General features: G+C 35.9%; 1 protein-coding gene across 5 annotated transcripts in view; it reads left to right on the top strand.

The window, feature by feature from the left end:
- The window catches only part of USP6NL (USP6 N-terminal like), a 189,213-nt gene that overhangs the window by 3,889 nt on the left and 159,622 nt on the right, over positions 1 to 25,702 (top strand). For 2 of the 5 annotated variants that reach the window (XM_064284849.1, XM_064284852.1), the window contains exons 1-2: positions 4,605 to 12,196; positions 13,402 to 13,488. In XM_064284849.1, the coding sequence (XP_064140919.1) occupies positions 13,485 to 13,488 (4 nt within the window). In that variant the 5' untranslated portion in view covers positions 4,605 to 12,196; positions 13,402 to 13,484. Of the gene's footprint in view, positions 1 to 4,604; positions 12,197 to 13,401; positions 13,489 to 25,702 lie in introns of those variants that run through there. The other 3 variants (XM_064284851.1, XM_023548922.2, XM_064284850.1) reach the window with 2 other exon arrangements.

Below are 25,702 nucleotides of genomic sequence, written 5' to 3'. Positions count from 1 at the left end.
AGTCCACTGTAAAAACAGATGTTTAATAAATGGCAGGTAGTTTCATTTGCTTAAAGAAAGTTTAAGAGTAATTCTGGGATTGCATCTTTTGCTTGCTTGAGAGTTTTTGCCTCTAAAGAAATTCTTTAATTACTCTTTGATGCACACTTTGCAGCTGTGTCTTGCTGACATTGATATAAATGTAGAAAAAGTTATGAGCAGTTTTATACTGGAGTTTTCCTTTTACTAAACTAGCAAATGTGTTAAATGTTAGGGTAAGATTTTTTATGAAATAAACGAAGGGATATTAATTTTAAGCTTCTCAATGTATTAATTTCATAGTAATATTATGTAGATTAGTGTTCACAAATTAATATTTTATTATAGAATTAATATAATATTTATAAAGCCCGTAGGCTCTTGTCTCGGTTATCTAGTGCTGCTATAAGAGAAATACCACAAGTGAAAGGCTTTAACAAACAAATTTATTCTCTCACAGTCTAGGAAGCCGGAAGTCCAAATTTAGGGTGCCAGCTCCCCAGGGGGAGGCTTTCTCTCTCTGTTGACTCTGGGAGAAGGTCCTTGTCATCAGTCTCTCCAGTTGAGGAACTTCTCAGCACAGGGATCCTGGGTCCAAAGGAGGTGCTATTCTCCTGGCACTTGTTTCTTAGTGGTATGAGGTCCCCATGTTTCTCTGCTCACTTCTTTCTTTTATATCTCAAAAGAGATTGGCTTGAGATAAAATCTAATCTTGTAGATTGAGTCCTGCCTCATTACCATAACTGCCACTAATTCCACCTCATTAACATCATAGAGGTAGGATTTCCAACACATAGGAAAATCACATCAGGTGACAGAGTGGTAGACAGTCACACAATACTGGGGAATCATGAACTGGCCAAGTTGACACATATTTTGGGGGGACACAATTCAATCCATGACAGCTCTCAAGGATTTTTGTTCCTATTTCTTTTCATTCTGTTTTTGGACAGTTAAGTATTTGTTAGCATGACTATGATAACAAAAAACGCATTACCAAATCCATTGCCACTGAGTCAATTCTGACTTATAGCAACCCTATGGCAGTGGGTTTTATAGGACAGAGTAGAACTGCCCCATAGAGTTTCCAAGGAGTGCCTGGCGGATTGGAATTGCCACCCTTTTGGTTAGCGGCTGTAGCACTTAACCACTATGCCACCAGGGTTTTGAAAAGCTACTTACAATGGAAAAAAATCTATAAAGGTTAGGGGTGTATATGTGTGTGTTTAGGGTGGGGGGAGATGGGCAATTAGGTGTTTCTGTGTGTTTCTCTGAGCCTATTATCACAAATAATGAATTGGAACATAATAATTATTTATAAACAAATGTTTAAAAATTAATTTAAAAAAGTACATATTTGCTCCATCTGTTCTGTGGTCCCTTTTCTCTTTCTAGCTTTGTTTTGGATTGGTTTTTAAGGACAATTATTTCATTTTTTTTCCCGTTTTATTATCTTGGGATATGTGTGTGTGTGTATACACACACACATATATATTTTACTATTCATTTAGTATTTACCTAAGAAATTCCTATATGTATTCTTGACTTATCAAAGTGCGATATTAATTAGGACTTTACCCTTTTTTGAGGCAGTGCGAGGCCTTTTAAAAAATTAATTTCATTTTTTCTTTAGTTGTCATGTCTTTAGATACATATATATTTTCAACTGTACAAGACTAATTTCTGTTGCTTTATAGTATTGTTTTTCCACTAGATTTACTGCATTATTTTCATTAATTCCTTCCTATATCACTGACCTTCTATCTAGGACCGTTTTCCTTCTGCTTGAAAAATACCCTTTAGTATTTTCTTTAAAGTGGATCTAGTATTGACAGATTTTTTAACTTTTTCTTTGTCTAAGAATGTCTTTATTTTACCCACTTCAAAAAAAATTCTTTTAGGTGAAGTTTTACAGAGCAAATCATTTTCTCATTAAACAGTTTATACACATACTGTTTTGTGACATTGGTTGCCAGCCCCATGACATGTCAACCCTTTCCCTTTCTCGATCTTTGGTTCCCCATCACCAACTTTCCTGTCCCCCTCCTGCCTTCTTGTCCTTGACCTGGGCTAATGTGCGATTTAGCCTCATTTTGTTTTATGGGCCTGTCTGATCTTTGGCTGAGGGGTGAACATTAGGAGTGCTGTCAGTACTGAGTTAAAAGGGAGTTTGGGGGCCATAATCTTGGGGTTTCTCCAGTCTCTGTCAGACCAGTAAGTCTGGTCTTTTTTTTTTTTTTTTTGTGAGTTAGAATTTTGTTCTACATTTTTCTCCAGCTCTGACCAGACCTGTCTATTGTGATCCCTGTCAGAGCAGTTGATGGTGGTAGCCAGGCACCATCTAGGTGTGCTGGGCTTAGTCCAGTGGAGGCTGTGGTAGTTTTCCCTTAGTCCTTTGGACTAATCTTTCCCTTGTGTCTTTGGTTTTCTTCATGATCTCTTGCTCCAGATGGGGTTATACCAGTGGAGTATCTTAGATGGCTGCTCGCAAGCTTTTAAGATAAGGCTACTCACCAAAGTAGGATATACAACATTTTCTTTATAAACTATGTTATGCCAGTCGAGCTAGGTGTTCCCTGAGACCATGGTCCCCAGGCCTCAGCCCAGTAATTCAGTACCTCAGGGAGTTTGGCTATGTCTACGGAGCTTCCATGAGTTTGCTTTGGTGAAGTTGTACTGGCTTCCCCAGTATTGTGTACTGTCTTACCCTTCACCAAAATTGCTACTTACCTATTGTGTATTTAGTGTTTTTTCCCTCCCCTCACCCCCTCGTAACCATCAAAGATTGTTTATTTTTGTGTGTAAACGTTTTCATGAGTTTCTGTAATAGTGGTCTCATATATACAATATTTGTTCTTTTGCGATTGATTTATTTTACCCAGCATAATGCCCTCCAGATTCATCCATGTTGTGAGATGTTTCACAGATAATAATGCTGTGATGAACATGGGTGTGCATATGTCTATTCATGTGATGGATCTTATTTCTCTAAAAAAAAAAAAAAAAAATTTTTTTTTTTTTTTTTTAATATTCCTAGGAGTGACACCCACATTCTTGAAAGGTATATTTTGCCTGGTAGAATTCTAGACTGGGGTGTGTGTGTATGTGTCTTTTACTACTTTGGAGAGATTATTCTATATTTTGTCTTCCTTGTTTCTACTGAAAAGCCAGCTACAGTTTATTTTTGTTGTTAATCTGTTTCTTTTTTGGGCTATTTTTACGATATTCTTTTTGTCTTTGGGTTTCAGTTGATTTATTTTTTCTTATTCTTTTTGGGTATGTAGGGTTTTTTGATGTTGTGACTTGATATCTTTCATGAATTTCGGAAAGTTCTCAGCCATCATCTCTTTACATACTGCTTCTTCTCCATTCCCTTGCTTAGTCTTTCTGTGACTTCAATTATATAGTATTAGATCTGTTCTTTTGTCTCTGTCTCTCTTTTTGTTTTGGATATTTTTTTCTGACCTGTCTTCCAATTTACTAAGTTAGTCTTCATCTCTGTCTGATCTGCTGTTAAATGTTTTCTCTGGATTCTTAATTGTGTTACTGTGTTTTTCATTTCTAGAATTTCAGTGTAGTTGTTTTGCAAATCTGCTGTGCCTTTTTTTTAGTTTAAAAAAGTGATAGTCTATGTTTAAAAATTTTATCATGAAGAAACATTTGCACTTCAACAATTTTTATGTGTACAATGCAGTTAACAGACTATTTTTTAGAGCAGTTTTATTTTACAGAAAAATTGAGCAGAAGTACAGAGAGTTCCCATATACATCCTCTCCTTCTGCCCAGTTTTTCCTATTACTAACATCATGCATTGGTGTGGTACATTTGTTATGATCAATGACCTAATATTGATTCATTACTACTAACAAGTCCATAGTTTACATTAAAATTCATTCTTTGTGTTGTACAGCTCTATGGGTTTTGACAAATGCATAATGTCGTGTATTGATCATTATAGTATCACACAGAATAGTTGCAGTATCCTAAAAATGCCCTGTGCTTTGTGAATTATTCATTTTATTCCCTCTCTGCTCCCACTGCCAACCTCAGGCAACCACTGACCTTTTTACTGTCTCTATAGTTTTTTTTTAATAGTTTTGCTTTGCCATTTCCAGAATATCATATGGTTGGAATCATACAGTATGTAGTCTTTTCTGCTGGCTTCTTTCATTTAGCAATACGCATTTAAAGTTCCTCCATGTTTTTCATGGCTTGAGAGTTAACTTCTTTTTATTGCTGAAAATATTCTACAGTTTATCCATTCACCTGTTGAAGAACATCTGCGTTGCTTCCAATTTTTGACAGTTTTGAATAGAACTGCTAAAAACATCTAAGTACAGGTTTTTGTGTAGATATAAGTTGTCAGCTCCTTTGGGTAAATTCCTAGGAGCACAAGTGCTGGGTTGTATGGTACAACTATGCTTAGCTTTGTGACAAACTGTCTTCCAAAGTGGCGGTACCATTTTGCATTCCCCATCAGCAATGAATGAGAGACTTTGTTGCTCCACGACCTCTTAAGCATTTGGAGTTGTCAGTGGTTTGGGTTTTAGCCTTTCTTTTTTTTTTTTTTTTTTAATAGGTGTGTGGAGTCCCTGGGTGGTGCAGGTGGTTAATGTACTTGGCTGCTAGCTGAAAGGTTGGATTGGAGGTTTGAGTGCACCCAGAGGTGCCTCAGAAGAAAGGCCTGGTGATATACCTCCTAAAAATTGGCCAGTGAAAACCCTCTCGAACACAGTTTTACTCTTGCCCACATGAATCAGAACTGACTCAATGGCAGCTGGTTTAATAGATGTGTAGTGGCATGGTCATGAGAGAGACTGGTCTGTGATTTTTGTTATGTTTTTGTCAGGTTTCAGTATTAAGGTATTCCTGGCTTCATAGAATGAGTTAGGAAGTGTTCACTCTGCTTCTATTTTTTTGAACAGTTTGTAGAGAATTGGTATCATTTCTTTAAATGTTTGGTAGAATTTACTAGTATGACATGTGAACAAGTTAAAAGCCACTTTAGAAAGGCTTGTGCCTTTATAACTGAGATAAGTTAAAGAAGACTTGGAAAGGGCATTTGTTTCCTTAAATACTTAGAACTTAACTTTAAGACTTAGAAAAGACATTTGTTTTCCTGAATACCTAGAAGTTGACATGTTGACAGGTGTAAAGTCGTTAGAATTCGATAAGTCCTCCTGGAAGCCTAATGTAAATTCTACCTGTAGAAGGGGAAATTTGACCTCCGTCTTATCTCATGCTTCATTAACATACATGTGTAAACAAACCGAAGAAAACAAACGATCTCTTATTTTGCTATTAGGCCCATCTCGTTCTTTGATCTTATTAACAGGAAGTACTTTGTTGATTTAGTGAACAAGATAAACAAACCTCCTTTCGCTATAGCAATGACGGAAGCTTTGCTTTCCTTCTCATGAGCTAGGAAAATACTTATAGCTGTGGGAATTTAGCGTTGTATTTCAGGCGTACTAATTGCAGAAAGAGCATTCATTTTTAGAAAGCCCAAAAATTGTGAAAGTACACTGGTAGGACCTTCTGTGTGAACGAATAGTGACTTTAATATTAACTGAGGTTATTCTTTATCAGGAATGAGAAGACATTACTTGGTAGAATCTGCTCTGAACATATATTTTTGAACTAAGGGACTGCGAATATGAATTAAGAAAAGAAAGTTCTAGAATTACTCTGATATAGGTTCTATGAGGGTAAGTTCTTTGTTTTCTTCATGACTGTGTCTACAGTGCCCATAACACTGTCTGGCTCATAGTAGCTGGCCATTCAATATTTATCGAATGAATAATAAATTTATATATTTTCTGTCTGCTATGAATTTTGAAACTGAACATTAATCATTTAAGTATTGGTTTATGAACCTTTGGGAAAAAATTTTAATTGGTTGAGAAATCACTTCTGATACTAAAACCAAAAAAACCAAACCCACTGCCATTGAATTGATTCCCGACTCATAACAACCTTATGGTGCAGAGTAGAGCTGCTCACTAGGGTTTTGAAGGCTGTGAATATTTACGGAAGCAGACTGCCACATCCTTCTGCCATGGAGTGGCTGGTGGGTTCGAACCACCGACCTTTTGGTTAGCAGCAGATATTTCTCTGTGATAAAGCTATGTCAAGCACATTGCAGAGCATTCATTCTTTCACTCATTCACTGTCATTAAATTTCTTTGATGCATTTTTAATTGATGCGTGAGAGTCCATTACATGTATATGAACAATTCATTTAATCAGTCTCTTATTATTGGACATTTAAGTTGTTTATATATATTTTTTCTGTTATGTATAATGCTTCAGTGAAGGAAAAATTTTAAAGCCCTTTTTTTAGAGTGGTATTTTAACAAATAGCAATTTTGAAAAGTAGGGCCTAGGAATTTCTGCAAGAAAATGAGCTTGAATTGCACAACTGTGAAGGTGAGGTCAGAATCTTTAGTGATTAGACAGCTGAGATCAGACAGCATGCATGATACAACTCTTTGGGTAGGCCAGCTGCTTCTACACGTGGATAATGTATAATCATCAGTCTTTCACATAAAAGATATTTTGCAATTTGTAGGGGAACTAGCTATCATTTGCATTTGTCTTTTAAGAAATAATTGACTCACTACAATTCTGTCTCTCTCTTAATTATGGCTTGAAGATTGTAGGTACATTTAACTCCTTTATACTTGTGGTCATATGGATTTACTGATTTTACTTACAACCATTACATTTCTGAATTTTATTGGAAAATTTTGCTTTTCACATTAAAATGCTATAAAATATTACATTCGTACAAAAGACTATATGTAATAATGTTACCTAAAGACTTCTTTGTATTCATGTCCATATTGTCCCTTCCCCCAGCTGAAGGAATAGAACATTACCAATACCTTACCTGATCATTACATTTCCCTACTCCTGTCCTACTACTGCCTTGAGGAAACCATCAGCTTTAATTTGGGGTCTAACATTTCCTTGCTTTTCTTTATAGTTTCATTGTTGTTAGCTGCCAAGTCTATTCTGACACATTTGCATATATGTCTAAACATACATAGGTAAGGATAGATAGCTGCCGTTGAGCAGACTCCAACTCATGGTGACTTCATGTACAACAGGACAAGATGTCGCCTTGTCCTATGTCATCCTTAAGATCACTAGCATGTTCTAGTCCATAGTTGTGGCTGTTGTGCCAATCCACCTCACCAAGGGTCTCCCTCGCCTCTATTTTGCTAAACATGATGTTCTCCGCTAGCGACTGATTTCCTCAAAGCAAGCAAGTCGGACAGTGTTCTGTTGTGACCCAGAAATGTTCTGTTGTGACCCAGAAATGTTCTGTTGTGACCCAGAAATGTTCTGTTGTGGCTAACCTTCAGAATTCACCAGGCCTAAACTGTGTTAGTCTGGAAGCTCTGTGAAAATCTGTCCACCATGAGTGACCCCGCTGGTATTTGAAATACCGGTGGCCTAGCTTCTAGCATCACAGCAACATGTAAGCTACCACAGTTCGACAAATTGACAGATGGGTGGTGAAAACTATGGGGCAGTTCTACCCTGTCCTGTAGGGTTGCTGTGAGTCGGAATCGACTCAACGGCACTGGGTTTGGTTCTGTTTGCTTTTAGGTTTTATATGTTGTTTTTGTTCAGTAGTTTAAATTCTTTTTGTAATTCTTCAACTTAGAAATTGTACCTCTAGCGTTTGTTTACTGTTATGGGTTGAACTGTGTCCTTCAGAAATGTGTGTCATCATAAATCAGAGACTATGTCAGCCTGAGACCAGAGGAATTAGACGGTGCCTTCTACAACTGATGACTGCCCTGACAGGGAACATAACAGAGAATCCCTGATGGAGCAGGAGAGCAGTGGGATGCAGACCTCAAATTCTCGTAAAAAGACCAGACTTAATGGTCTGACTGAGACTAGAAGGACCCTGGAGATCATGGTCCCCAGACTTTTTGTTAGCCCAAGACAGGAACCATTCCCAAAGCCAACTCTTCAGACAGGGATTAGACTGGACTATAAGAAAATAAAACTGATGAGGAGTGAACTTCTTGGATGAAGTAGACACATGAGACTATGTGGGACGCTCCTGTTTGGAGGGGAGATGAGAGGGCAGAGGGGGACAGAAGCTGGCTGAATGAACATGGAAATAGAGGGTGGACAGGAGGAGTGTGCTGTCTTATTAGGGGGAGAGCAACTAGGAGAATATAGCAAGATGTATATAAATTTTTGTATGAGAGACTGATTTGTTTTGTAAACTTTCAGTTAAAGCACAATAAAAATTAAAAAAAAAAAAAAGTGTGTCAACTTGGCTAGGCCGTAATTCCCAGTATTGTATGGTTGTCCACCATTTTGTAATCTGATGTGATTATCCTATGTGTTGTAAACCTTAACCTCTATGATGTTAATGAGTCAGGATTAGAGACACTTTTGTTCATGAGGCGGGACTCAGTCTACAGTCAGTCTCTTTTGAAATATAAAAGAGAATTGAGCAGAGAGGAGTGGGACCTCACGCCACCATGAAAGCAGAGCTGGAAGTGAAGCACATCTTTTGGACCTGGGGTCCCTGTGCTGAGGTGCTCCTAGGCTAGGGGAAGATTGATGACAAGGACTTTCCACCACAAATGACAGAGTAAGAAAGCCTTCCCTGGGAGCTGGTACCCTGAATTCAAACTTCTAGCCTCCCAGATTATGAGAGAATAAATTTCTGTTTGTTAAAGCCATCCACTTGTGGTATTTTGGTTATAGCAGCACTAGATAACTAAGATCTTTACATTTACTTATGTTTAATATTTTCTCACTATTCTGTCCTATATTTCAGAACTTTCTTTTGGCATCGTTTTCTATCTTTGTGAACTATAATCTTAGAAGCATCATTAATGAGGGTCTGTTTATAGTAAATCTCTCCAGTTTGTGTCTGAAACTGTCTTTGTTTTGCTTCTTGAAAAAAATGTTTAGCTGAGTTGTGTATACAAGTATAGCTTAACAGCTATTTCCTCTTACCACTTAGAAGATACTATTCCACTGTCTTCTGACTTCCATTGTCGTAGTCGATGAATCAACTGTAAAGTCTAACTGTTCCTTTGTAAATAATCCACCTTTTTTTCTGGTTTCTGTGAAGAATTTGCTGTCTTTGGTGTTTTAGAGTTCTATTATGATATGTTGGAGAACACCTGGTGGCACAGTAGTTAAAGCACTTGGCTGCTAACTAAAAGGTCGGTGGTTAGAACCCTCCAGCTGCTCCGAGGGAGAAAGATGTGGCATAAAGATTGACAGCCTTGAAAATGCTATGAGGCAGTTCTACTTGGTTCTACAGGATTGCCATGAGTTGGAATCGATTTGATGGCATTGGGTTTTTTATTACAATATATCTAGGTGTCAATTTCTTTGTAATTTATATGTTTTAGAATTTGTTGAACTTGAATATATGTATTAGTATTTTTCACCAATTCAAGAAAATTCTCAGCCATTTTCTCTTTGCATATTGCATCTCCCTCATCTCTAAAACTCTGATTAGGTATACATATAAGATGTTTTAAGCCTATTTTCCATGTCTCAATTTTCCTTTATATTTTCATCTCTTTGTTACATTCTGGATAATTTCAGATCTTTCATCTGATTCCTTAATTCTCTCATCAGTGTATCTAATCTACTGAACCTGTTCATTGAGGTTTACTTTTAGTTAATTTAATTTCAATTAATTTAAATTTAAGTATCCATATGTGTATAGTGGCTATAGTATTGAACAGTACAGCTTGGTTATGGAAGATTGTCAAATGTTTCTAGGGCAGTTGCCAACTTCATTGTCTACTTACCACTCTGTATTTGTGCTTCTACTTCATTTTTTGGTCTCTGAGGATTTCTCTTAGTTTCTTAAGAATGTTTCTTGTATTTTACCAAACATTTTTAGGTGTCATGTAGCAAGAGGGTTCTGAAGCCATTTGAACACAAAAATACTGGAAAAAATCCTTGACTGTTTTATTTTTAGTTGAAGAACTACTTACTATCTTGAATGATAAAGATGGAAAAGTTCACAGAAGAATAATAGAAGTTCTTCAAATAGAAAGTGACACCATGTAGTTAAAAATTGTGAGAGAATTAATTAAATAATTAATTTTTCCTTAGTATTCTGGAGCCCTGGTGGCACAGTGGTTAAAGAGCTTAGCTGCTAACCAAAAGATCAGCCGTTCAAATCTACCTGCCACTCCTTGGAAACCCTATGGGGCAGTTCTGCTCTGTCCTGTAGGTCACAATGGGTTGAAATTGACTCGACAGCAATGGATACGGTTCCCCCCCCACCCCCGTATTCTAGAAAGGATTAAAAGATGCAAAAAGATAAAACAGAACTGTGGCATAAGATCTTACATATCATCTTTAGCTTCTTCATGCCATTATGTGTACCAATGTTTTATTTATATGAGAGCACATAAAGAATATATATGTATTTAGAGAGAAAAATATCCTGAAAATGGATAGAAAAAAACAAACAAGCTTGACAAGTCATAGGAAATGGTGGTATTAGAGGACTAGAAAAGGGCTTTTGACATTCGGTGTTTTAAGTGTTTTGCTTCTGGATTTAATTTTATTGTAGGGATCAAGAAAATCTAATAAATGCTGTTTCTTAGGTAGACACTTCCTTTTTCTTTATTAGAAATAAATATTAAATATTTTAGAAATTAGCAGTTGCTCATTAATGCTTGTTAACAAAATGTCTAGATTTCATGTCATAATTTGTTATATGAGGATTTACTAACGGTTTTGGAATAATAGGTAAGTTTGATTCTTATAAATTATAGTTTGTGATGAGAGTCAAAAACACAGATTGAGTTAGTTTTTGGTGGCGATTGTGGCTCTTTCGTAGGAGAAGATATTGTGCAACGAAATAAGTTAATGTTAATTTGGCTTCCTGAAAGGATATGAGTATTAAGAACAATAGAATGTGATACCAGATGTTGTGGTTTGTAATTCTATTAAATTTAAATTTAAAAATAATTAAAATCAGGACTGCTGTTATCTGTGTTATAAAAGTCATATCTTTTTAGATACTTTCAGGGACTTTAACTCCCTAAAAGTGACAGAAATCATTTTTAGGCCATGCTTAGCACCTGCAGTAAAGGAAAAGATAAGATGGAGCTTTCTTTTTAACTAGATCCTGAGGTCTGTGTCAGGATTGGCTATCCTTAGGGCTGCTATCGCCTTATGATTCATGCATGTCAGGTTTTATCGCCAAAGTTGAAGGAGTCACTTGAAAGAACCATTTTAGGTTAACATGAGTATTCTCATGCTAAGAATATATAGCAGTGGCTCAGGTTCCTGGAAAATGAGACTAAAGACAAGGTTTTTCAGAAATACTGGTAAATATTTCTAACGTACCTTGTATATGAAATTATAGATTTAAGACAAATTACTTCTTCCATTTTGGATGGTGTGAAAAACAGAAAGTAAGGTTTTTCTTTCTTTTCTGTCTATCCAGTGGGAGGGGATAGTGTTTAAGGGAGGAGAAAAGGAATCTGAAAATTTTGTTGTATGTGCTAGTGAGCTGCTGTATTGCTTAAAAGAATTGGTAGACTACTTCAGAAGTAGGTGGGAGGATCTATATTTTAAAGCTGTGATTAGTATAGCAAAGAATCTTGAACAAGTGACTTTGATTTATAAATATGTTTCTAAGTACTACTTCATGACATGTTACATTAATCTTAACATTCATTGTTGGTGTATTCGTGAATTGTTAAACTGTATATTTACCACTTCAGATGGTAAGGTTATAAATCCAGTGCTTATAAGTTTTATTATCTCAATGTTTTTGGGGTTGCTATCTTCAGTGCTGAGAAAAATTTTAATATATTAAGAACTTTAATCCTTGAATAAGTATTAGCACAAGGTGCTTTGAGTTACCATTTAGGAATTTAAAAAAAACCTTGAGATGAGCATTAACAGAAAAACGTCCTTGGGCAAAGAGACTAGACTCTACAAGTATACATACTTGGGTCATCTGTGAACGTTTAGTCTACTTTGTGTATTTTTCACAAGAGATTACCTTTCCGTGTCTTCCTTCAGCATGCTCCAGGTTATCATGTTCCATTTTTTCCTAGGAGGGAAAACAAATATAATAGACTAAATCAAGCGCCATCAAGAAAGTGTATTTATTGTGAGGAACGTTCATCATGTATGCTAAAACTAACGGGTGGGTTATGTGTTGTTTTCAATTTTCCATATAACTTCTCATTTCCATTGGGATTGTTGATTTATCTAGAAATGAAAATCATTTCGTGTCTACTCTGCAGATAAAGAAGAAAGCATGTCTGATGGGGAGTCAGGTGATTACACGGCAGCAGGATGATTGTATGCCACTGTTAATTACAGTATGTGAACCACGCTGTGCATACAAATGCTGATGCAACCTTTGTTCATTTTGTAAATTTATACTTCCCACGTTTATTACGTAATGTGAACAAAGGGTATAGATGGGGCAGACATTACTTTAATTCAAAAGCAGTCTTCTTAGTATCAGGCTCTTAACTGATTTAGAATATAAAGTAACCATTTCTTATGATTGCAAGGAGGAACAGCTTAACAGTTTATAAAGGAAGCCACATATGTGGTAGCAGAAGTGTATATTTTGTATCAAACACGATCTTATCTATGAAATTATGTATTTTAGATTTGGGGAGGCATTTGTACATCCATGGTTATGTTTAAATATAGTATTAGCATTTGTGGCTCATTTTCATTAATTTAGTAATTTTAAGAGAAGATTTATAATGTAAACCTTAGCAAGGGATTAAGTTTGTAATAATGCAAGATGATACTTTAAGTTTTACTATTAGGTGAAAACAACCAAATACAAAATTCTATACTATGTAGTATTTATCAAGGATATTTTTAAGATACTTAGAAAAAAATGCTTTGAAAGGGAACATGTCCCCAGATGATTAGGTAGAGGTAGGGGTGTTGTGTTATGAGAGAAATTTTCTTTGTACTTTACTGTAATTTTCCATTTTTTTGCACAATAAGCCCATATTGCTTTAATAATGAAGAAAAAAAAGTCTAGAGCAGTAAATTCGGTGATTTCTATTTGATGGCTTATATAAATCATTTATATTCAGTCAAACAGAAAGGACATCCATTAGTAAGTTTCTGTATTGTGGTTACTTTATACATATTATTTACTTTTAAAATAACTTCTTTCAGAAAAAAGAAAATGTGAACTGAATCACAGTAAAATTGGTAACCAACTTTTTTATCTTTAACCAGTGACAACAAGGAGTTCCCCTGGAGATGGTAGAAATATTTTGAAACTAATTATTTTCCTCCTTTCCTTTTAGAAAACTTTATCTTAAACACTGATCTTTAGAAAATACTATTTCTTTCTCTTTGTTTTCTGACTAGGACATGTATTCCTCTGAGAAACCTTGGACAGCAAATTTTGGTTTAATATCTGATTTGGACAACATACAGAGACATTTCCAGTCATGAGTAAGTGTGCTTCTTTCTTTTATTTTAGGGGTTTTGGGGGCGTTTGTAATATTGTCCTTAAATAAAATAAAAAGAAAATTTGTTGCTGGACACATTGGAATTATGTCACTTCATCAGAGATTGAGTAATCTATGGTTCATCCTAGTACTGTGCACTTGTCTTTATTAAATAAAACAAGTAGATACTTTTTTGATGTTTGATTTATTCTACGAAGTTAGATGTGATGAGGGAAATCTGTGTCATTAGTTTCTTGGCTGATTTAGTTCCGTTTTCTAAAATTTTCTATTGGGTAGCCATTGATAAAATGACTCTAGAAAAATGGATAGGGAAAATTGCAGGTGCTCATGATTAACAGAGGTTTTAGTGTGTGTAATTTAATCATTGTATAACATGGGTTAGTATTACATTTAAGAAAAAAAACCTTTTTATCAAAGTCTTTGATGGGACAAAGAAACAAGGTTATATTATAGACTTACCAAATTTGATACAGATTTTACCATCTCAGTTGTAAGGGAATGTATATAGTTATATGTAATATTTTCCATCCATCCTATCAACTTCTTGTGAATAGGAGAATTGAATTTTACTGTTTTGTGTTCACTGTTTTCATTTAGAGGGCAAGAAAAGAATTGAAATTTTACCCTAACTAGAATCCTATGGCAGCTTTGATATACTTTACACAAGTACAGATTTTCTGATTGTGGAAACTTTGTGATGGCATGAGCATTTCCTTATTAGAATATAATGTTAAAAGTTTTTACATATTATTCATATCAATTCTGTTTACCTTAATATGAGCAGAGAAGCTTTTCTCATTGTCAGCTTAAGTAATTCATCAGGTAGCTGATGTGAAGCTGATGTTATTGTGAAATCTTTGCTTTCTACTAAGAATAATATTCCAAGAAATGGTCTTTGACTTTCGAGACTTTTCAGTGGTACACTTCTAATAAACGAGGATAGTTGCTAGATGCGTTCAAATTCAGATTAAGAAACCAACAGCTTTTGATATTTCAGGTTGATTCAAATGAAATTTTGTGAGAATGTTTTTCTAATGTGAAGTGCTAACTAGTAAACATGATAATCTGAGTTCATGAAAATTAAGAAAGGAATGTCAAGCATTCTAATTAAAAAAATTCTTACATTCTTGGAAAATTAACTAAATTTTATTGTACTTGGCAATGTTAGTGTTTTGTCAGCAGTACTGTTCTAGATGGGAAATTTTTTGAGGATAGGTACCTTGTACCTTTCATTTTTGAATCTCAGTGGTTAACACTGTGTCTTATATACTGCCTGTTGTCAAGTCAATTCAGATTCATAGCGACTCTGTAGGACAGAGTAGAACTGCCCTGTAAGATTTCCAAGGAGCATCTGATGGATTCAGACTGCTGGCCTTTTGGTTAGCAGCTGAGCCGCGCTACCCATAAAAAAATGAGAATCCTGTTAGGAGGAAGGCAGAGGGGGAGATATGGTTTGTTAGGTAACTAATAATACCTGAACCATGTAAGTATTTTTATGTTTTAATTTCAGTGATTATCCTTTACTATGTAAGATTTTTAACTGATCCTTTTTTATCCACTAGTTCTTTTTTCATTTCTGCTTATTTTACAATTTTTTTCTATTTTTTTTCTTTATCTCTGTGGATCTTTTACATACTTAGTTTTTAAAAAGTCTTTTTTTGATCACGATTATTTTTTCATTTTGCCTACAGTAAATTTATGTGGTGATTGTTGATATTGTTGGCGTTTTTGTCACATTCTATAATTTTGCAGGCACATTCTGATGAAAGTATTTTTTTCTCCCTCCTCTCTTTATTATTTAATTTTTTTTTGGTGGTTTCTCCTGCTGGTCTAGCAGTTTTGTGGTTGTTTCTGCCTGACTCTGGAGTTCCCAGATGATAATCAGGTCTTGTGTTAGTGGGTCAGAGCCGCAGCCTCATGGCAATGTTGAAGATACAGACTCAGTCACTGAGTCAGCTGGCAACAGGTCAGCAACTTCCTGTATGTTGTAGCTTCAGCACAGTTAGCAGAAGTGTTTTCCAGTCCAGTTGCATTATCAAGGAAGAGTGCTACCCCAGCCCCAGCCTCTGCCCCTGATTTTAAGCAAAGAGCCTGCTTACTGACCCTGCTTCATACGAATATTTTTTTTTACAGTTGACCCACAGGATCAAACTTTCTGCTGCCTTTTCCAGCTTTGAGACCCAGACCCCAGTAGGCCTTGTAGCATCAGCATGACTCACACTTTGTTTCTGTTAGATTTCTGATCCATAGACATGTTTAACATGTTTTGGGGCATGGCTATATCATTTTAGTGATTTGTTTTTATATTTTATCTTTTATTAAGGAGCCTTGGTGGTACAGTGGTTAAAGTGCTCAGCTGCTAACGAAAAGGTTGGCGTTCAGATCCACCAGCCACTCTGCTGGTGTGGCAGTCTACTTCCATAAAGATTTATATCCTTGGAAACCCTATGGGGCAGCTTTGTTCTGTCTTGTAAGTTCCCTAGGAATCAGAATCGACCGGACGGGAACAGATTTATTATTACTACTTGTTTGTTATAAAGGAGAGGGAGCTGTGAAGAATGAACAGTGTCATTCTGGCAGCTTTAAAGTGATTTTTTTTTTTTAAAACACAAATATAAACATGCTAAGCTATTTGGAAGAGCTGTGGTAGTGCAGTAGTTAAGCCCTCTGCTACTGGCCGAAAGGTGAGCAGTTCGAACGCGCCAGTTGCTCCATGGGAGAAAGATGTGGCAATCTGTTTCTAGAAAGATTACAACACTGGAAACCCTATGGGGCAGTTCTACTCTATCCTATAGGGTCACTAGGGCTTGGAATCGACTCGATGGCAGTTGGTTTGGTTTAACCTTTTCAGGGCTTTAACCACTGATATTAGGATAATTCTAAGTCTAAACTTCTAAGCATCACAATTAAGGTTTTTAATTTTTACTACTCTTCTGGTTTTATTTTCAGGATTAGCTCTTTTAATTGCTTACCCTCTTTTTTGTATCCAGAACACAAACACTATAAACACTAGGCAGTTCCTCCTAAAGTTTCTCTATCATTCATGCACTCCTTGCTGGGTGATCCCCCACCCCACTCCTTCTCCAAAATAGTCAGGTTTTTTTTTTTTTTTTCAAAAAAAAAAAAGGACCTGTTGCTGCCGAGTTGATTCTGACTCATAGAGACCCTGACAGACTATATTAAAATCGCCTGCTTATTTGCTTCTTCTCTTTCTTTAATCTGTAAGCTCCTTGAGGGCAAAGACTGTTTTATTAGTAGTGCCAAACACTGTGCCTGGAGCTTAATTGGTACTTAATAAATATTGCATAAATTTAGATGTTCGTAAGTAATGTCCTTAGTGTGTGATAGCTATTCCATGCATTATTTTTGGGTGAAATTTGAGCTGTTCCCGTGAGAAGTCTGTGTGCTTGAATGTACAGGATAAGGTCTTCCAGTAGGGCGAACAGGGAGAGCAGAGGCCTGAAGCTCTGACTCCATATGTGTTGCCAAGTAGTTGATCATTTTGGAGTGTAGAAGTTGGGGGAATTGTGAGAGATAAAACTGTAGGAGACAAAATCAGGGTTCAGGTCATATGCATTCCAAGAAACATGGACTTTGTCTTATAGGGATCATTGTTGTTTTTATTAGGTGCCTTTGAGTCAGTTCCGACTCACAGTGACCCTGTGTACAACAGAACGCAACACTGACTGGTCCTGCGCCATCCTCACAATCATTGCTGTGTTTGAGTCCATTGTTGCAGCCGTTCTGTCAGTCCATCTTGTTGAGTGTCTTCATCTGTTTTGTTGCCCATCTAGTTTACCAAGCATGATGTCCTCCAGGGACTGGTCCGTCCTAATAACATGTGCAAAATATGTGAGTTGTAGTCTTGCCATCCTTGCTTCTAAGGAGCATTCTGGTTGTACTTCTTCCAAGACAGATTTGCTCATTCTTCTGGCAGTCCAAGGTATATTCAGAATTGTTTACCAACACCATAATTCAAAGGCATCAATTCTTTGGTCTTCCTTATTCATTGTTCAGCTTTTGCATGCATATGAGGTGATTGAAAATACCATGGCTTGGGTCAAGCGCTCCTTACTTTTTGAAGTGACATCTTTGCTTTTGGACACTTTAAAGAGGTCTTTTGCAGCAGATTTGCCCAATGCAATAAAAAAAAAAAAAAAAAAGCAATATATTGGTTGATTTCTTGACTGCTGCTTCCATGGGCATTGATTTTGGATCCAAATAAAATGAAATCCTTGACAACTTAAATACTTTCTCTTTCTATCATGATGTTGCTTGTTGGTCCAGTTGTGAGAATTTTTGTTTTCTCTATGTTAAGACATAACTGAAGGCTGTAGTCTTTGATCTTCATCAATAATTGCTTCAAGACCACTTTGCTTTCAGCAAGCAAGGTTGTGTCATTTGCATATCACAGACTGTAAGTGAGTCTTCCTCTAATCCTCATGCCACATTCTTCTTCATACAGTTCAGCTTCTTGAATTATTTGCTTACCATACAGATTGAATAAGTATGGTGAAAGGATATAACCTTTCAAGATTTTAAACCATGCAGTATCCCCTTGTTCTGTTCGAATGACTGCCCCTTGCTGTGTGTACAGGTTCCACATGAGCACAATTAAGCATTTTAGAATTCCCAGTGTTTGCAGTGTTATCTGTAGTTTGTTATGGTCCACATAGTTGAATACCTTTGCATAGTCAATAAAATACAGGCAAACATTTTTCTGGCATTCTCTGTTGGGCTTGAATTTCTGGCAGTTCCCTATTGATGTATGCTGCAGCTGTTTTTTAATGATCTTCAGCAGAATTTTACTTGAGTGATATTAATGATATTGTTTGATAATTTCTGCATTCTATTGGATCACTTCTAAGGAGTTGGGGCACGCCCAACTGCCCTGAAAGCTGAGGGAATCAGTGTCTTAGCACACGCTTTATACACATGCTCTTGGCATACTGGGTGGGATGCCCCAACTATAACTTATTTCAATTAGGGGAGCAACTTAAGATTTTATTCTGTAAAAACTTGCCTAATAGACAGTTTGTTAGATGTAAATTACAAGGGTTTGTTAAGATAGTATTTAAACAGTATATGCCTTTAAACAGTGTATGTTCATAGTTTTCAGACTCCCTTTGAAACAGATTTTGAGTTACATTACTTTTTCTTGCCAATTTGACAGTTTTCTCTAGCAATATAAATCATTCTTGAGTAGATCCCTGTAATGATATATTAGGGCATGTTATAGTGGCCTATCTTCTGGTGCAAATAATAGCAAATTGCAAGGTTCCAAAAACATACGAACTGAGTATCAGAGTTCCTGTTTTTGAAAAAATGGCAGAGAAGCATGATACACTTATGTATGTATATGTGTGTGTGTGTGTGTATCTGACTTAAAAATAGCCTTTGTTTTATAGAAATACGTATTTAGCAATCGGATGCTATAGCCAGTGACACCTCTAAAATTTCTATATTTAAGGATTTAAAGGTGAATACCTGGTTATATGGAAGGGGCTAGATAGCAGCAGCTAGGAGACTTACTTTGAAGCAGTGTTTAACAAACACAGTGCCTTTGTTTCGATTGTAGCTTATAGATAAATAAGCAATAGCTTGAGAATTACAAGAATTACAACAAATACTTTGGTGATTCTTCTCATTGCTTAATTTCTTTTAATTGAAGATGACGTTGGGGTGGAATATTGATGTATATTATGGGATTTTTAAAGCCACCTAGTTATCCTAGGGTGTGCTGTTGGCTCTAGGGGTCCATTCTACTTCATAAGAGCAATGTGCCATACTTGCGGAGTGTTTTTAGGAGACCTTAGGGGATCAAAATGTTGGGAAGTAATATTTAAGAAGGTAAACTGAAGTATCTAGATATACCAGTTACAGATTATAGAGAATTTGAGAGGGATAAGGAGGAAAGGGATAATGTATGCTCTGAAAGTTTGAAGTTGGGAAGCACTCACCCTAATCACATTTAGGTAGTTATCTGGAATCCTCAAGAAATATTTAACTTCCAAGTGAGCATTTCCTATTTTTATGGCTTAATCATTAAAGTTTAGATAGGATTTTCAAACCTAGAGTTGGGTAAATAAAATTTTATTATTTCCCTAGAGATTAAAATAAAAATTGGATACTCGTATGTCTTGGGTGGAATTATCTCTGCAGGATTTCCCAACCCTTTCCATGTCATAAAAACCAAAGAACCTGGTAGTACTTGTATAGCATCCTGGGATAAACTGATGAAGCCCTTTGGGGCTTGGAGGCACTTGGCCCAGGGGCTTTGCCTCCTCAAGCTGGCTGCCACGCACCCCCAACTGCCCTGAAAGCTGAGGGAATCAGTGTCTTAGCACACCCTTTACGCACATGCTCTTGGCATACTGGTTGGGATGCCCCAACTATAAGGGCTAGAGAATTTGTTACATGCTTCAAGATGGTTTTCATTCTGTGTTTTTATTCTAGGTCTGACAAATGTTCTGTCAAATTCTGAGACTGAATGTTTTGTGGAAGATGCATTATCTGCTGCTGCTATGATATTATGCATGCCATTGTGGATTGTTAACTCTATTACAGTAAACAAAAGCTTTTTGATTTTCAGTACTTAAAATTTCTTTTTTCTGTGTATTTGCATTGTGCAATTTTTCTCGTTCTCAGATTTATCCATTTCATTTTATAGATGGTGTTGGAGACGAAATAAAGTTCTTATACTCAAACTGTGCCTGTAATTTGAAATAGATCTCTTAGATCTTTAATGGAGATTATAATAACCAGAAAAGTTTGTGTCAAAGGCAGTGCCATATAATTCCCAGAGTATTATTTTGGTGGAATATGTTAAAAAAACAAACTCCCAAAGTGCCAAAAACCAAAGGGGGGGGAAAATGACTATTTGGGGGTACCACTTAATTCCAAGCTTTAAGTTAAAAAAAAGCTATCTATTCAAATTTTACATTTTAGTCTTTGCTTCTGTGTTTTATTGCACTCTTTGGAAAAGTTTTGCTCCGTAACTAATTACATGAGATGTTTCCTAAGAGACTGTTTCTGGATGTCAGTTCTCTTCTCCTGACTGGGCAGTCCAGGTGTGATTTGCATATGGGGTTGGAGTGTTTCATCAAGCCCTTTGGCCTAAAGAATGGAGTGAGCTTTTTGAAGTCACTTCTGTGTTTGAAATGTTTCTCATCTAAGTGAGGGAAAAGAAGTGGCAGTGAGTGATTTGGGAGGTAGTGTGTTTGTGGTTTTCTAATAGAATAGGAGTAAAGATCTTCATTCACTTAAGAAGTATAATTTCTAGGCATTATTAGGTTGTGATTGGGAACATATTCTTGAGACTAAGAGTTCATGGTGAAATGAAGAATAATTTGTTTTTACATTCGCGAGGGCAAATAATGTTATACGTCATTGCGTAGGTGACTAAATCTCTCTATAGTGGCATAAGGATTCCTCTGAATCTTCTTAACTAGGAAAATCATTCAAGAAGTAACATAAAAATTTCCTTAAGTATTGGGCTAAAACTATGACAGTATACTACCTAGATATATACCCTGTTTTATGGAATTGCTGTGTGCCTGAGTAACTGGGTAGAAGTAAAACAAACAAACAAACATTAAGCTAAGTTGTATTTTAAGTATTGATCTGCTGGTCATTTAAAGGAGTCTTGAAAAAAGTCCCCTTGTAAAGGGTCGCTATGAGTCAGAGTCAGCTTGATGGCAGTGGGTTTTTTTTTTGCTTTTTGTAAGGTATAACAAGTTCCCTTTTGTTATTTTAAGACTTATTTATGTTTGATAAATTTAGATTTTAGAATATAAAGTTTTAAAAACAAATATATAATTAGTGATTCTTAATAGGGGGAAACGAATTTGGAAATGCATGGGGACTTTTTGGTTGTCACGATTACTGGGGGTACCTATTGGCACTTAGTAGGTAGAGGCCAGGTAGAGTGTATCACAGACCCTGATGAGAAACATTGTGTCGCTTATCAGAACTGCAACAGCAATGAACTGTAGGTAAAGTGATACAAAATGGTAGCAAAAAGTGCTTCTCAGAAATTTACTAGGTCGGTTTTAGAAGCTCTACATGTTTTTCTTAGTTAAGGCAGTTCACTGTGTTAATACTAATTGTTTAAAATGAAATATACTTTGTTTTTAGCTAATTTATCTTGCTTAAGAAAAGTGAGTGATTCTTAGTTTGATAACCATGTAAAATTAATATTAATTTATTGTAATATTTCTTACTTATAGAGTATATTCAGTTATAAAACCTGTTGCTGTTGAGCCATTCTGACTCCTAGTGACCCTATAGGACACAGTAGAACTGCCCCACAGGGTTTCCAAGGAACACCTGGTGGATTCGAACCACCGACCTTTTGGTTAGCAGCTGTAGCTCTTAACCAGTGTGCCACCAGGGTTTCCATTCAGCTGTAGTATTTTAAGTTGTTTTTAGGGTATGGTTTGTATTTTTTGTATCATATTTTGATATAATTTTGAACTTACAGGAATGTCCTAAAAATAGTATCAGAAATTCCCACATACCTTTTATCTAGGTTTACCCATTGTTTACACTTGTCCATTTGATTCTCTTTCTTTCTTTACCTATGTACATAAAAGTCATTGATTTATAACTAAGCAAAACATTTTCTGTAAAAATCTAGTTTTCTTGCAAGTAATTGAAACTCTCAGCATTAACTGTAGATTCCTGTAGTAGTATGTATCTCAGTTAAGCCTCTAGATTACTTTTACTCATTTAAATCTTAAAAATCCAAACCATTTGGTTACTATTGTTAATACTCACACAATTATTGTTCAAAAGCTACATTGTTTACCTAACTTTTTAAAGCATATCGTCAATTTTTTTCTTTTAGATCTAAAAAATATTGCGTAATATAAACTTGGCATATAAATCATCTTCATAAAAATTTTAGTACGTCACATACCAGGGTACTTCAAATGACCTCCTTATGATTATTTTAAGATCATTCTTAAGGGAACTCTTTAAAATTTCATTCTGAGAGCAGCAGGTTTTCCATTGACAATGCTCTTCAAGGTCTGGGAGTTTGGACACCGAGGTTGGAACACTGGCTTTGCTACTAACTTAAACTAGCCATGTAACTTGATTTCACTAAGCCTCAGTTTCCTCATTTGTAAATATGGGGATTGGACTAGATAATCTCTGTAAGACTTCTTGTAGGTCTAAAATTATAATTAAGGCAGTGAAAAAACCATCATTTCCAGTTTTGCCTCACACATCTGTTTGACAAACCAAAGTATGCCCGTATTAAGCTAAATTAAGTAACCTCGTTCACACATAGTTTTCAGGGGTTTTTGGACCTACTTGCCTGCTCTGTGTTGGAGTTGGAATCGTACTTTCAGAAATACCATTGCTCTAAATGTAGGTATGTATTCTCTGGTTCATTTTAAGCATTCTCTTGGTAGCCACAATTTGGAGAGGAAGAAAAGATCCTTATATAATTCAAATTAATATCCTTTGATACTCATCATTTTTATCTTTCGTTAATTTCAGACACTTGTAATTTGATTTTAACAGTTCTTTCCTTGAATCCGTGTTATTAAATCTTATATACTAGACTAGTTGGAAAAAATCCTTATCATTTTTAGATTACCTTCTCCAAAAGCGAATTTCTATATGAAAAAATTTATGTATGGCTTTTAATATTTGTCATTTATTAAAAAAAAGTGGGAAGCACTATTGGTAAATGGTATTTGTTATATGGTCTGTAACTAATAAATCTATACATTATTAGCATCCAGTTTTTTTTTTTTTTATTGTGCCTGGATAGCTGTGTCTTACCACTTTTTGCTTTAAACACAAATAGACATATTCTGTTAAGAGAATATGATCCTGTCAATGTATATGATGAATAACATTGTTTTTGAGGTCATTTCCCAGAAGTGTGAAATTAATACTAAAATTTTTCAAGCCTTCATCTTTCTTTCTTCTTCCTTGAAATTGATCTAAAATAGTAGTTTGGTATTACTTTTTTTTTCCTGTCTTGTTTTGGAGTTAGACAAGATGATAGTTAAAGTAATATTTTGTAGCCTCTCTTTAAAGCTGTTAAATTAGAAAGGGTCAGGGGTAGGGTAAAAACATTTTCCTAGTTCCTCCTCTTACTGCCATCTCCTACTTTCACTTTAAACCCTCAACAATAAATTAGTCACTAAAAAAAAAAAAAAATTGAAATGCAATGTGTGTTTGTATCCTGATTGTGGCCCAGGAGTTAGGAGTGAAATTGAAAACTTCTCATATGGGTTATCTCTTACTCATATTCAAAATAGTGGTCATTGTGCAAGCAGTTGGTATGAAGTGCTATTTTTCCCCCTGAATTCAGAAACTTTATTTCTGCTGGCATTATCTAGGTACTCTGGAGTTGTACCAGTTTATTTCCCTCACTCATTTGTAGCATTGAGGAGTTAAACTTGAGATTGAAATGCAAAAAGGTTATAGTCAGACAATAAAGTATAGAGTTTTACTTCTATGTTGCGGGACATTTGGAGTCAGAATGTATTTAAAAAGTACAGTTTCCTGTTTTAGATTTTGGAAGAATGGAATAGAATTTATAGGATGCATTTATAAAGGTTTTGACACAGTACAGAAAAGTACTGTGTTAGACCTTTTCCCTGATTAACATTATGTCCTAATAAATGTAGGGTAAGGTAAAATATATTTGCTTGATTATTACTTGAAAGAAATTGGAAAAAGCAAACATGTATAGATATATTAGGTTTTTATATAAACTTACAATAGTTGGTCTTGTGTATTTTCCTTAGGTGATAGCTGGCCTATTCTTTATTTTTGTTTTTATGTGATGTGTAGTTATAGATAAGGTGTGAAATATTCTGGATTAGGAGAGGCGGAACTAGGTATTACCAGTGTTGGAAGAACACTGCAAACTTACTTACTTGTGACAATTTTGGTACAACAAAATTTGGATTTAATTTGCAAACCTGCTTGAATTTGTTGTTTTAACTACCGTGACATAAGTTTATATGCTGAATGACAGATTCAGACCATTACAGTATGACCACTGAGATGTTTTTCATTGACATGTTTCGTTATAAAAATGTTGGTTTTGGTGGTACAAGTAATCTAGTAAGGAAATATAAAATAGAGGTTCCTTACTGCTAACTAAGGGGATATCTCCTTCTTTATTGCTATTACAGAGTCTCCCCTTTGAATAAGGAAAATGCTTCTCCTTTGCCCTGGAGGTTGCATATGGTCTTGGTTCAGTTTGTTAACACACGGAGGTCATAGGGCCATTGTGATTTAAAAAAAAATTAGCTTTGGTCAGCCCTTTTATGAGAAACTATGTACCTCTCAAACCATCTGACAAAGCACAGGATTGGAGAAAAACCCACCCCACTTTCTGGTCACCCAGGTTGACATTGTTAAAAGAAACTTGGTTGCCAAAGGATTCCTTAGTAGAAGTAATTCTGTACTTAAAAAAAAAACTACTTAAAAATGTTTGATTTGTCTTAAATGCTAACAAGCGGCCATCTAAGATGCATCAATTGGTCTCAACCCACCTGGAGCAAAGGAAAATGAAGAACACCAAGGTCACAGGACAACTAAGAGCCCAAGAGACAGAAAGGGCCACATGAACCAGAGACCTACATCATCCTGAGACCAGAAGAACTAGTTGGTGCCCAGCCACAATCGATGACTGCCCTGACAAGGAGCACAACAGAAAACCCCTGAGGGAGCGGGAGATCAGTGGGATGCAGACCCCAAATTCTCATAAAAAGACCATACTTAATGGTCTGACTGAGACTAGAGGAATCCCGGCGGCCACACTCCCCAGACCTTCTGTTGGTACAGGACAGGAACCATCCCCGAAGACAACTCATCAGACATGAAAGGGACTGGTCAGCGGGTGGGAGAGAGATGCTGATGAAGAGTGAGCTAATTATATCAGGTGGTCACTTGAGGGGAGATGGGAGGATAGAGAGAGAGGGAAGCTGGCAAAATTGTTACGAAAGGAGAGACTGAAAGGGCTGACTCAATAGGGGGAGAGCAAGTGGGAGTACGGAGTAAGATGTATGTAAACTTATATGTGACAGACTGGATTTGTAAATGTTCACTTGAAGCTTAATAAAAGTTAATAAAAAAAAGTTTGATTTGTAACAAAAGTGGAGAGACTACTCTTTATTTCCCTAAGATATGATATAAAAATTGTTAGCTGACAGAGGTTTCGT

This window comes from Loxodonta africana, chromosome 4, assembly GCF_030014295.1.
Source record: "Loxodonta africana isolate mLoxAfr1 chromosome 4, mLoxAfr1.hap2, whole genome shotgun sequence".
In the NCBI taxonomy this organism is placed as follows: domain Eukaryota; kingdom Metazoa; phylum Chordata; class Mammalia; order Proboscidea; family Elephantidae; genus Loxodonta; species Loxodonta africana.
This window is presented reverse-complemented; position numbering and strand designations above follow the sequence as displayed.